The sequence below is a fragment of the Lacerta agilis genome, chromosome 2 (assembly GCF_009819535.1).
Source record: "Lacerta agilis isolate rLacAgi1 chromosome 2, rLacAgi1.pri, whole genome shotgun sequence".
Taxonomy (NCBI): Eukaryota; Metazoa; Chordata; class Lepidosauria; order Squamata; family Lacertidae; genus Lacerta; species Lacerta agilis.
Window position 1 is genome coordinate 33,831,526 of NC_046313.1, and position 13,584 is coordinate 33,845,109.

The following is a 13,584-nucleotide window of genomic DNA, read 5'->3' on the forward strand; positions in this document are numbered from 1 at the left end:
TGTATATCACAATATACAGCAGTCTTCTGTCTTCAAATATTGCAACTATGGGATGCAGCTATCAGAAGTTACCCTTTGCTTATAGACAATAATCCCCGAGTACATAGATCTCAGCCTACCTCACTCTACCCCATGCCAAAATAAAAATGAATTTTCTAAAACCATTGTGATTTCTAAAATTTCAACTGTTTGGGCACATCACAGCTGGTGTGGCTTAATAAAGTGCACTAGGCAAAGCACATTAGAGCAGAAAAAGTCTTTTATTGCACAGTGAAGTATACACTGTGGGCGGATAAATAACCATAAAGCAGCAGGAAGCTTGATCACAACTACCTCAACTATTGTTGAGTAGTTGGGCTAAATTTATATTCTAGCCAGCACAGTGCTATTCTGTGAGATTGATTTTCCTGAATGACCTTTTGGCCTGACACAAAACTCGCAAGCTCTCTCAGCAAATCACTGACGTTTAATGCTCCTTTTCCTTAGAAAAGCAAAGAAAGGCAGGCATAGTATTTTGCTTAATTCAATTCATCAAACAAAACAGAGGAAAGGTAGGGAAAGGCAAGGATGTCGTCTATACCAGGATCACCAGAGGATTTGTGAGAGCTGAGTTATTGAATCTACTATTCCTATTCCACCATTAGGGAATCGGGACTAAAGCTTTTAAGCTTTAAATATAACCAGAGGGGGAGGGGGAAAAGTGATTCCCACGTTTTTCAGACTGTGGCTTTATCTGAATTTTAAACATTTTGCTAAACTCTGATGAGCAATTTTGGAATAGTACCCAACTTGTCACCTCTCATTAGTGAAGATTTATAGCACATCCAGTGTATTCCTTTCTTAGTAGCAAGAAAAAGAAAGATTCATCTAAGGAGAAGAGGGAGCACTATAACAGAGTAGCTGTCTCTGTTTTTGTTTTGTTTTTTTGTTCCTCATATTACTTTGTAAGTGGCCTGTACACTGATGGTGTTCTAAAAATGAATAACAAACTACAAAACTTGCAAAAGAGGAGCTCTTAAACATTCTCTGCAAAGACCATCAGGAAACCCAAGGGGCAGGGAACTCAACAAACTTTCCATGGATCCAACAAAGCTAGAACTTTCTTTTATTTGTACTTCACAACCTGAACTAATTAAAAGTGGAAGAAAAGTTGCTTACCTATAACTAGTTGTTCTTTGTGTGCTGTGAAATGGACACATGGGTTTTCAGTCCCCACAGAGCAACTTAGAGAATATCCTAGAGACAATGGTTAGGTATTCTTTCCTTCCATTTTGCACATGTCTAAAGAGGTGTAGTGAGTGCTGGCCTCTTTTCTTGTTTCATAGCCACACTGAGAGTTTACGTCTGTAGTTGTATGACAACATTTGGATTATTGCTCTATGTAGTCATAAGAAACCTGCTTTTGTTCTTCATAATAACTCTCCATGAAACAAACTAGCATACCTGGAGAAAGTTGCTGCAGTTGTCAGGCAAACAAGGCTATTGAGAATACTGGTATCCAAAGTAGTACTGGAGTGCACTCCCCTTTCTGGGATAATAACCCATCTGGGAAAGTCAATGAATTTGGCCATGGCTGCTATGGAATGTCCTCTAACATCACATAGAAGAGATTGTCCCAACAACTCATGATAATGTGACAGTGAAAATGATCAAGCAGAAAAGTAATTTGTTGGGTCTCCAGAGCAAAGAAAGAGGTTAACATATCTGTGGAAAGCAGCTACTCCTTTCAGTGACTAGAACAGATACCATAAACACCTCTGTGAATCCCTAACATATTCCATGTTTTGTGGATTGGAATTTTAATATACTTTGGAAGCAAATCTTGGCTAAAAAGCAAGGCATAAATATGAATGAATGAATAAAATTAAAAAATGCATATGCTTTATATCTCATCAACTATATATCTGCATGACTAATCATGACAGAAAATGCAGACTGCAGTAATCAACACATGAACCCTAAGAATTGTAGCAGATAAAGATGACACATTTAGCTCCTTTGAACCTTTTCTGTGTCTAGTTAGACACAGGCAAGTTCCTGTCATATGATCACTAAACATATGTATGCTGCAGACAAACATCAAGGAATGGACCATCATGCTCTGTCTGCAAGCATCCCTGTGTCACTTGATTGGCCATTGTTGGAGACAGAATGCTGAACTGGATATACTTTTAGTGTTATCCAGCAATGCTATGGTATTTGTGTAGGAAGTAAGTCTTTCTTGAAACTGCTCTCAGTTATGCACTGGAACAGTAACATCAAAAGCAGAAAATCTTTTCCAAAGAACCTTCTATTGCAAGGCGGTACATATATTTATTTTGGATAGTTTGTACATTCTATGCCATGAATGAAAACATTTAGCCATATGAGGCCCCTGTGTAATATTTAATTGGCAGCATGCCACATACACCCACATACAGGAAGAACGTTTTTCTGCTTAACCAGTCACTCCTTCCTGAAACTACAGGAGACAATGTGGCTAAGTAAGCAGTAGTTGGTGTTATTTTACACCAAACTATACCTAACAGGATATGTGATTCCACTTTCTTTCAAAACACAGTATGAAATTTAACTGTTTTCTGTTGTTGTTTTTCATTAGAGAGAGAAAAATGCAGCAGGGGTCCCTGTTGAAAAAGATAAAAGTATTTTTGAGAAGAACCAAGAATCAATCAGAATTTTCTATCAGGTTGGGGGAACAAAGGTATCCAAGCTAACTGGGATCTCCCAGGATGGCTTCTGCTGCTGGCTCCATCATCTTCCTAAAAGTCCCATCAATTAAAGAAAACTGGGCAGGGTTGGGAAAGATACGGAGACAGAGCCACTATCATAGTTATCAAGATGTAATTCCCTGATGGAATCACCCAGAATGCCGTGTTCCTGAAAGTTTGCCATCAAGGGACAACAGGTTTGCTGAAGTGAATGAAACAAAGAAGGAGGACTGAATATTGGAACTACTATTTGTTCCAGCTAAACAAACAGCTTACTGTTCCAGATGGAGAGAGAAAAAGATTTTGATGTTGATTATCCATTGGTAAATGGAGGCTAAGAAGACACCCTGGTACAGATTTATCATAATGCCTCATGTGATCAGCCTGAACACCTTCAGAAACTTTTTGATTCATTCCTGTTTAAGAATAGTATTTCTCCACCCACTTTCTTTGTAATGATGAAGCAAAAAGATGCATGATAGTGACAGTGAGTGGCACTTTCCCAAATTACTTGACATGGAGCAGTGGGAAAGAATCAATCCATTGTCCTCCAAGTCTAAAAGGCTGTCAACCTCCACCATATTTTTGAGGTAGGAGGCAAAATCAGGAAGAATGGGACTTTCAGGTGGAACACTGATTGCTACTTCTGATCTCAAGTCTTGACCTCACTCTGAAATGCTAACCTGAAGCAGGGCTGTGTATATTTCTATGTATTCTATGCAAGTGAAGAAGAAACATAGACTCTAGCACTGGGTACAGAATTATTTTTATCAGTGTTCAGTGTTCATCTTTGTAGGGGGCATTTTTAGTCTCATGACTGCAAATGTATGCTTGAAAATGCCTGGTAAGATATGATGAAATCTCAAAACCCAAAGGTGTGGTTAAGTAAGATTTCTAGTGGGCAAGACTTCAGTATTAGGCATTCATTACATCTAGGCTCAGGGATAGGGGACGATTTTCAGCCATATTCTGTCATGGAAAATCTTCCAGGTGTCACGATGCAAAACAAAAGAGAACATGTCTTAAAAACACCTACCTACACACTCTCTGAAGCTGGAAGAGAAACATTTCCTTACACAATGGGTGGGGGTAGAGGACTACATTCACTTCACAGAAGGTGATGTCATGATTACAAATTTCTCACAGTCCCTGTTAACATCTCCTTTGTAACTGGTGTGGCCCCAGTAGCTGGCAAGAGGTGGGAATGTATGCTGGAAGTGGATTGGTTCCGCATCCTGTAAAAAAAAAAAGCCACAGGAAGGGCAACAGAGGCATACAGCCTCTTCCCTCAGCCTGGCAACACCTAATCAAGACACCTTTATTTGCTCCTGTTTTACATGAAGTGGAGCTGAGGTGTGAACAAAGATGCTCTGATTGGCTAGGTATTACCGATCAAAAGTGAGAGGCTAAATGGAGAGCTAATGGATCCATCAGCTTCCTCAAGGCTTTTCTCTAGCAATTTGTTAGTGGTTGTTTTTCCTGGAAGGCTGCAAAGGCAAGGCCGGTGATGCATGCATGGACAGCTGGTCACACTTCCCTCTTTTGATAAAAAACACAAAAGTATACCCAAAGACACAAAGTACTTTAAAAGCTGGCTATGTGAGCAAGGAGTTTCAATTATTATAGCATGGGGGACAGGCAGAGAGATGGCTTGTTTGGAAAGGGTGCTGCCCTCTTTGACCATAGGCACAGGCTTGTTCTAGCTGTTGTTTGTGACATGTGTATGTCTTCCCCAAGGAACTGAGGGTGGCATTCATAAGGTTTTCTAAATTTACTGTAATAAGAACTAAGGGTTGTGACTGATCCAGTCACCTAGTGAGAATCATGGTTCAGCAAGGCATATGAATTCAACTGCAAGTCTACTCCAGCAGTTTGGCAGGAGAATTTTAGAAAATAAGCATATACTTGTGCAAATATGCTTAATTCACAGCACAGATATGTGCCTTTATTGGCACAGCATTTTCATTACTATTTTTAATGTGGCTTGAAGCTTCAAGGCCTTTTTAGATATAGCAGCTATGTAAGTGACAAAAGAAACACCGTGATCCTTCAGCCCCTTGCTAAGAGAGTAGAGGAAAATACCATATTATCCTTCTCATCTCTGTGGCTCACCCCAGTGACTGTAGGGAAGAGCTTTTGCTCAGAGAAGGTGATCCAAGCAAGATTTGTCTAAGTACTGATGTCAACTCCTCAAATACGAAGCCTCCAAGATAGGGACTGAAACCACATTTTGAAGCAAGTTTCATTCCCTAGCTAGTATGCAAACTATAGTTAGCAGGAACCATGGTTTGCCCAATTCAGATCTCATGGCAAACTATGGCTATCTCAAACCAGAGAAGGGGAGGAGGAGGAACTTGCTCATGATGCCTGAAATAAGTGTATGTCTGCGAGCTTAAAACCAGTATCACAACAGTCTAAAGTCTGCACACACAATGAAACAGTTCAATGCCTATATTCTGCATTGAAATGACAATTCTAAATAATTGCAAGCAATGAATATTTTATAAGGAATCAATTATTCAATTACCTTTGGTTTTTTGTTCAGCAGCCTGAAAAAGAAAAAGAAAAAAGTTGTTAGTAGCAAGATTTTTACTGAAGACATCTGTGAAAAGCATCTTGCAAACAATCATACCATATATAAAATATAACCAAATACGGCTTGTTCAACAGTTTAGAATACACCATTTTTTTAAGAATAGAGGAATGCAGAGCTGTTGTTTTTCCATAGTCTTTTACTGGCAGCAGAACACCTGAAGTATACAGTATTATAGTGCTTACTTTGTTTCTTCTTGGTGCAACAAGAAGAATGAAGTCTTACAGATGCAAGCAATAAGACTGCAACCAAACAATAGTAGAACTAGGCTTCAGCACAAAAGGGCAATCACTTCATAGCTATCTCTTCACAAAAACACTACTTCCTTGAGAGATCTCAACATTTAGGAGCACATATATGGGGAATGTGAGCTGTGACCAATGCTCACTCTCTGGCACATGCATGTATATATTTTTGCAATGGTTTATGGCATAAAAACATGTTTATATGCATATAAAAACATGTATTCTACTTGGGAAGCAACTATATTTCAAAGTTTTTTAGTTTCCTACATCTTTTCCTCTAGAAGTTTGTTCATTTAAACTCATGATTCTGCTTTAAAGTGAAAGCAAAGATTGGCCCTTAGCAACAGAAGTCAGCATACAGGTCTAGTTTGATAAAACAAATCACTGCTTTACCACTTAAGAAATGAATGTACAGAACATACGTTACAAAGTTTATTTTGGATATATGTTATAATTTACAGACTACCTATGTATACAGACACTACTAAGACAGGAAGTATTAAGCTTTGAAATCTGAATATCACCCATAATGATACATTATGAAATAAGCCACTTCAGTATATTTACAGAGAACTCTTGGCACTAATCACACAAGCAGTTAAATAATTACATGAATTGAGCAATGAAAATAGTTTAGAGTGTCAATAAAAGAATTAGACTAATGAAATATTTTTATATCTTGAAGATATATAAGGTAAAACAGGAGTGGGTGGTGGTGTGGTCTAAACCAGTGGTCTAAACCACTGAGCCTCTTGGCCTTGCTGATCAGAAGGTTGGCGGTTCGAATCCACAGTACAATCTACAAGTACCTTAAATGAATATATTTGCAAATAACGATTATTCTATGAAATAAATCGACTTGAAACTGCCTTAAATGCAATAAAATGGCTGTAAGTTGCTTGCAAATCAGAGTCATAGAAAAAAAATTATGAGCAGTTTAAATATATTTAGTTTTGGGTGGAAAAAGTAGATACTAGAGGTATTAAAGGTTAACATTTTTAATGCCCAGCTCCAAAAGAGCTACTTAAAATACATCTAAATGCTTGGACATATTCAGTGGGGATTTTGGCTCCCCCTTGTCTTTGAGCAAATGACTGCAGGGTCAGAATTCCAGGACCGGATATTTCAAAGAGCCTCCTGAGAGAAGTGTGTCTGGCCCCTTGCTCCCTGAGTTTAAGTGGGTGGTGAATTCACTTTTATTTAAGCAGGCTTTTGTAGTTGTCTGATTTTATCATACATTCCGCTATTGATTTATGTTGATGTTTTTTGTTGTAATTCATTATGATTTTAGGCTGTGTTTTTGTTTATGTGTATCACACTGATATCTTTGAAAGCTACCTGAACCCTCTGGTAAAAACAGTGGGCCAGAAACATGTTTATTATCATCATCCCCATCACCATCATCGCTACAAGTTGCTCCTGAAAATTTCCTCCATTTGGTCTGTGGCATGGGGGCTGCTGCTATTTGAGGAGCTCAAGCCCAAATCCCATACCTTCACCTTCCCCAGGCATGTGGAACTAGCTGCACAGTTCTTTATATCCTGGCAACATGTGTTACTAAATTATTGTCCATAATTAAACTACAACTTATAACCTGAATTTGTATGAAAGAAAAATCCTTATTTATACATAATGGTCTACAGACCAAGTATTAACAAATGGGCTATTTTGATCTGGCTTCAAGCCCTGTTTCAGGATAGAAACAGCCTTCGTCACTCTAATGGGGATTGGATAGAAGGAGTGAAAGCCTATTGGTTTTCCTGGACCTCTCAGCAGCCTTTGATAGCATCAACCATGGGGTTTGTTTTTTTTGGAACAGTTGTCTGGGTTAGGTTTAGGAGGCCTCTGGCCCCTCTTGGATAATAAATATGGGGATTTCTAATCCAATTATAGTAAAAGCATTTTCTTAGATCCACAGATGTATAGATCACATGGTGTACAGTATTTCTGCCTGTTAGAAGAAATGTGAAGAACACCAAATATATGCATAAAATTTGGTAGCTTTTACAAATATTGGTCACAGACTATGGGACTATATATAAAAGCAAATCCAAATAATTTATTCAAGGCACACTGGTGAAATCGCCCTAAAATACTAAAACATTCAAACGAACCTTTTTCTGAGCACCTTCCTTCTTTTTCTTTTCTTCCTGCTTTTTCTTTTTCTTTTCTTCCATCAAATGTTCCTCTTCTTGTGTTTGTTCTTTCTCCCTGTTTAAAATGGGAGAATGGTACTGTTTTAGAGAGGGTTGTTTTACACAAAGGTGTAAATAAGCCTGAGTGGTATCCAAAGCTGCTAATATTTAAATACATCTTATACTACAATGTGTATTAAAAAAATCAGTAACCCATAACTCTTTACTACTGTAACAAACAACATTTAGAAAGAACTGACATTAATTAATAACCCTACAAAAGCAATCAAAATTTCCAAGTCTTACAAGAGACATTTCCTGTATGTTCCATACGTCTTCAATTGTTCTGCACATACCATAGATGAGACCAAATGTAGTATAAGCAAATGTGTCAAGCAAGAGGGCTTTTCTTTCCCCTCTTTCCATTCCACTACAGCCTTCCATATGTCCCCCAAATCTGCTCTAAATGACTGGGGGACCCTCCAAAGCCTATTTTAGGGGTATACAGAGAGCGGAATACAGTACCTACAACTTATTAAGTGAACACTTGAGAAACATTAAAGATACACCAAGGATCTCAAAAAAAACTAATAAAAACATACCTGAAATCTTTTTTTTTTAAAGTTTCACTAGATTGGGAAGAAACCTGATGCAAAAACCCATAAAAACCTAACCCTAATAAATAATAGGAAAATAGTATGAGGGGGATAAATACACAACATATTAGCAAAAATTGCAGCTAAAAACTAGTAACTACATCTTTAGTGGGGATGTAGGTACAAATTTCACTTAAAATGCAAAAGGACTAACATTTCATTACAACTGGAATAAGTAACTGATAGAACAAAGGTAGTGGTGGTGAGGAGATGGATTATAATTTTATTTTGAAGAATAATACTATACTTTTTACATTTTAAAAATGACTTAAGCTCCATTTGTTTTCTGTACTGTATTTGAACTTAAAATGTTAGAGCTATGAGTAATTGAACATAAAAAGGCCAAGGTTCAATCACACTGTATCTCCAGAGAGGGTTCAAAAATTACACATAGGCAACCCAATCCACTCTACAATTTAATTTCAGGCCAAGAATTTTGGTTTTACTAGGCTGCAGATCAAGCTAAATGTGTTAAGTATGCTAAAAGCTCACACATCTTCTGCACCATCAAGCTGTTTTTCAATAGGTACAGTTATAGCTTATTTCCCAACTCTTTTCCAGTTGGTAACAATAGCAATTTCTCTCATGGGCACTATGCTACAGTTTGTAAATTGGCAAATTTGAGAAAATAGGCAGGAAATCTGGCACTCTTCTGTCATTTTTACCCAGTGTCAGATATCCAGCATACAAAATCCTGACCCACTGTGATAGCAGATGAAGCTTTTGACCCTACACCATAGTTCTGTACAAGCAAGATCAATGAACTGTGAATTATGTTGTTACGCAGCCAGCAACTACAAACTCTGCTAAAAATAAGCCTCTCTCAAAGCAGAAATTTGTTCAAGAGTTAATTATCTGTCTTTTTTTCAAGTATAACCTCAGTGTGAAGCTTTTTAAAAGGAGTATTTGGACAGTACATAGGGAGTACTAAACAGTATATTTATACAGAAATTTGAAAATGTTACACACACACACACACACACACACACACACACTGTATGTGGCCAAATTTGAAGCTAAACATTTTTTAAAAAAATATTTATTTGTAACTCACTGAGGAACATGGGGACACACTCCTGTTTAGGAGGATACAAAGGCATGTGTCTCAGATCAGGTGAGGAGAACCTGTGGCCTTCAAAGATATTGATGGACTACAACTTCTAGCACCCCTGACCATGCTGGCTGGCGTTGATGGGAGAAATCCAATAACCTCTGGAGGACCACAGGTTTCCCATCCATCTTAGATGGCAAAATGTAGTCTTTTTTACTACCTTTAAGACTGCAATCAAGAGGTTTGGGAACTACAACTCCCAGAGTACCTTTAACCTTGCATTTTGTGTTTTGGGAATATTTTAACTCAAACTATAACTGTGACAGAAGCTGTGGAGGAACAAAGGGTAGCAAAGAAATAGATAGAAGGTTGAAAGCCTGCAATGTAGGGGGCTGCAGTTTGCTATGCCAGGAAAAGAGCTAGTGTTTGTGTGTATGTTTGTGTTACAATCATGGCTAAAATCATAGAAAAAAAAGTAATAGACTTGGATCACAGAGTAACTCTTGGAGAGTTAAAATGTGAATGTATGGACAGAAAAACCTTGCAAAGAAAACCACAGCTTGAAGTTTTCGTTTATTTATTGTAGGGGTGGAAACTGCCCAGCAGGTGTGAATTTCAAAAATGGATTGAAAATAAAAACGTCACAATCATAATGTGGTTGTCGAGACCTCATCTGGAAAACTGTGTACAGTTCTAGTTATCTCACCTCAAAAAAGGATATTGCAGAACTGGAAAAAGGTTCAGAAAAAGGCAACAAAAATGATCAAGGGGTTAGGAACTCCCCTATCAGGGAAGATTACATCTGAGGTTTTTTTAGTTTAGAAAAAGAAGCAAGTAAGGCAAAGAAGACAGAGGTGTATAAAGGTATTCATGGTGTATAGGAAGGGTACCTTTAAAGGGGGATTAGACAATTCATAGGGGATATACATCTGTCAGCGGCTACTACCCACAATGGCTGTGTTTTATCTCCACTGTTGGAGATATATTCAGAGTCAGACTCACTTGCTGGGAATCACTAGTGTAGAGAGTGCTACTGTACACAGGTCCTGTTTGTGGGTTTCCCATAGGCCAGAGGTCAGCAACCTAAGGCCCATAGGTCGGAAGCAGCCCATGAGGGTCGCTTAACCGGCCCATGAGCCACCCCCGAACCAAGCCACCTGCTCAGTGAGTCCCTGCACACTGCGCTAAACCAGCATAGCACGGCGCAGGGACTCTTCTGCGACTCTGGAAATCGCTTCTGCGCATGTCCAGACACCGAAAATCACTTCTGTGCAGGCGCGATTTGCGGTGTCTGGGCATGCGCAGAAGCAATCTCCGGTGCTGCGGACACGCACAGACGCTATTTCCGGCGCCGCGCTGCACCGGTCCAACCCATGGAGAATCTCCACGGGAGTGATCCGGCCCATGCCGACTCCTGCCTGGCTAGCGTGAAAACAGGATGCTAGACTATATAGGCCTTTGGCCTGATCCAGCAGGGCTCTTCGTCTTCTCCCGAGTGAACATTTCAGTGAGAACTAACTGAAAAGAATTTTTCCTACTAAAGTAGGAATATTAATTTAAATTTCATTCTAAAATGTTTTGCTATTAACTTATTACAAAGCACTCAGACATAAGGGGCAAATTAAGACAGCCTTTACAAATCATACATTTCTAATTCTAAAATGATCCCGTTATTTCACATTACAGGTAAATAAAGGAAAGTACTCAGCCAGGGGTGGTGGTGGTGGGGAGAGAATAAGGCATGTGATTTAAAAAAAGCTGTCTAAAGTCTGTAGCATACACATAACTTGTCAATATGGATGCTCACACAAAATAAGGAAAGGCAAATGTCACTGCTGGTGTGCAGCAAAGATTTTAAACCAGTGGTGGCCAAACTTGGCCCTCCAGCTGTTTTTGGACTACAACTCCCATCATCCCTAGCTAACAGGACCAGTGGTCAGGGATGATGGGAATTGTAGTCCCAAAACAGCTGGAGGACCAAGTTTGGCCACCACTGTTTTAAACATTGTGGGTTTAATGAAGTCATCCTATTAGTGCAAGGATTTCTGTCTTGCACCCCTCCCCGCAAATCTGTTCTAGGGGTTTTTTTTTCCAATCCTCTAGAAAATATGGGAGGGAGGACAGGAAAACGCTTTAGGTTTTTTAAAGACATGATTTCACTGTAACGTATCACCGCTCAAATACACACCTGAAAGGCCTGGGTTTGGTGAGTAGAGTGTCAATATTCTTATGTGTAGAAAAGGCTCCTTTAACTCAATGTATGGTATATGGTAGAGGCTTGGATGTGGTTTAGAGAGTAATTGTTGGGCTAGGATGCTTATCAACAGGCTATTTAATATTAACTCATAGCAAAACTTAGCATTTACAATTTAAAAAAATGATTTTTAACCCACTCTGCCTTGCTCCAGTCCAGCTTTCTCCGAGACCTACCCTGATACCAGAAGCAAGACTCGCTAGGAGAAAAAGTACTCCAAGCAATGGAGTACAGCAAGATGGCAGGGAAGTAGCCTTTCCCGTTCATGTAAAAAGATAGGCTTCCCTTTCCTTATATTTGAATGGAGGAAAATGTGGCAGTTATGCAATGGGTAGGAGAGATAGGGAATTTTCCAGCTGCTGTAGCCAGAGAGGTACACCTGGGTCTTTTGGTGCCCACAATTAGATTTCAGCAGGTATTTGTAGTTCTGGCTCTTAGAGGTTTTTTAAATTGATTGTGTTAAAATCATTTTTGCAGTTTTAATGTATTTTATCTGACTGTGTTGTATTTTAGAAATAAGCCACTAAGTTATATATTCATATCTAAGTTTGGCTCTAAATAAAAATCAATTTGAATGGTGAGTGGCTTGAAGGGAATGCTCCAGTCCTTTCCATACCTTATTCCCCTACTTTTCCTCCCCCATTTACCACTTCTCATCCCCTGATGCTACTTCCTAGGCAAGATCACAGGGCAAGATGTGAAAAACCCTCCCCTGTCTTCTGTTCCTCCAAACAGCATCCAATCCCTGACAAGGTAAGAAACATCCACTGCTTGATTTCATAGCCTTTGGGGATGTGAAGGTCCCACCGGGATCCATCTTGGCCCTCATGAAATTCAGCATGTACATGAAAGCCCTGCAAAAGGTTGTTCAGTCATTTGGAATGTGGTATCATCAATATGCTGATGATATCCATCAATCTCTTTGCTTCTTTCCATTGCATTTCAAGGAGGCTGCAGAGTGCCTCAACTGCTAGCTGTGGAAGGAAGATCACTTATTTCTTCCAGGGTGCCCTGCAGTGGTAGATGACCCACCTTAACACTGTCCCAATATGTGAAGCAACTTTCATGTCCTCACAGAAACAAACAACAGAGAGAGACGCTTACGCTGAAGAAAGCAGAAGCTCACAGTCAAGGACATCACTGCAACAGAGGCTAACCTTGATTATAATGACAGGTTTCTAGAAGTGGAAAGCAGGTTTTTCACCCTCACAGCTCTGTATTACACTGCAGCCCTTTAACCCACAGGAACTGAAGGAGAGCTCGAGGAGAACAAAGCCTACTTGCATAACTTCTGCTGCAGGTTCAGTTTGTTTGTTATGCTTAGAGATGGGAAGGCACAGAAAAAAACACAGAAAGATTTGAAGGGAAGCTTCTCCCACCATTTTCTTTCCAAATCTGTCCCCCCTGGGGGAAAAATGGGGGAGAGGGATTGGATTATGGAATATGTTCTTTTCAAATGATGAACAGCATGTTTAAGACAAGGTGTAACAGAAAGCCTTTTTGAAAGACTGTATTATAAGATCCAGTAAAGGATCATTACAATTCATGTACACTGGAGACAAGCAAATCCTGAGTAGACTACAAAACAAGCTGCAGACTTAGGGCTGGACATTGGAAAGCGACTTTCAAATGTTGCAGAATACAGAGTTAGATCTGAATATGTGTACAGATGGATCCTGAATATCCACATAAGGATCAGATCTTACAGTACTCTAGCCTGTTGGAAGATTGTCACCCACGGACTTGAATTCGTATTTTGCAGATAAAGATATATAGATATAATTCATAGAATAATAGAATCACAGAATTGTAGAGTTGGAAGGTACCATGAGGGTCATCTAGTCCACCCCCTGCAATGCAGGAATCTTTTGCCCAATGTTTGTCACATTGTTTTGTTATTCTGACCTGCGATTTCTTGCTTATTTTGTTAGATACGAAAGCA

At 39.2% G+C, this 13,584-nt stretch overlaps 1 protein-coding gene across 10 annotated transcripts in view; it reads right to left on the reverse strand.

Annotated features, from left to right (window-relative positions):
* Nucleotides 1-13,584, reverse strand: part of TNRC6C (trinucleotide repeat containing adaptor 6C) — a 113,077-nt gene that overhangs the window by 79,590 nt on the left and 19,903 nt on the right. For all 10 annotated transcript variants that reach the window (XM_033139444.1, XM_033139443.1, XM_033139440.1 and 7 more), the window contains 2 exons: nt 7,661-7,757; nt 5,236-5,257 (listed from right to left, as the gene is read on the reverse strand). In XM_033139444.1, coding sequence (XP_032995335.1) covers nt 5,236-5,257; nt 7,661-7,723 — 85 coding nt within the window. In that variant the 5' untranslated portion in view covers nt 7,724-7,757. The remainder of the gene's footprint in view (nt 1-5,235; nt 5,258-7,660; nt 7,758-13,584) is intronic.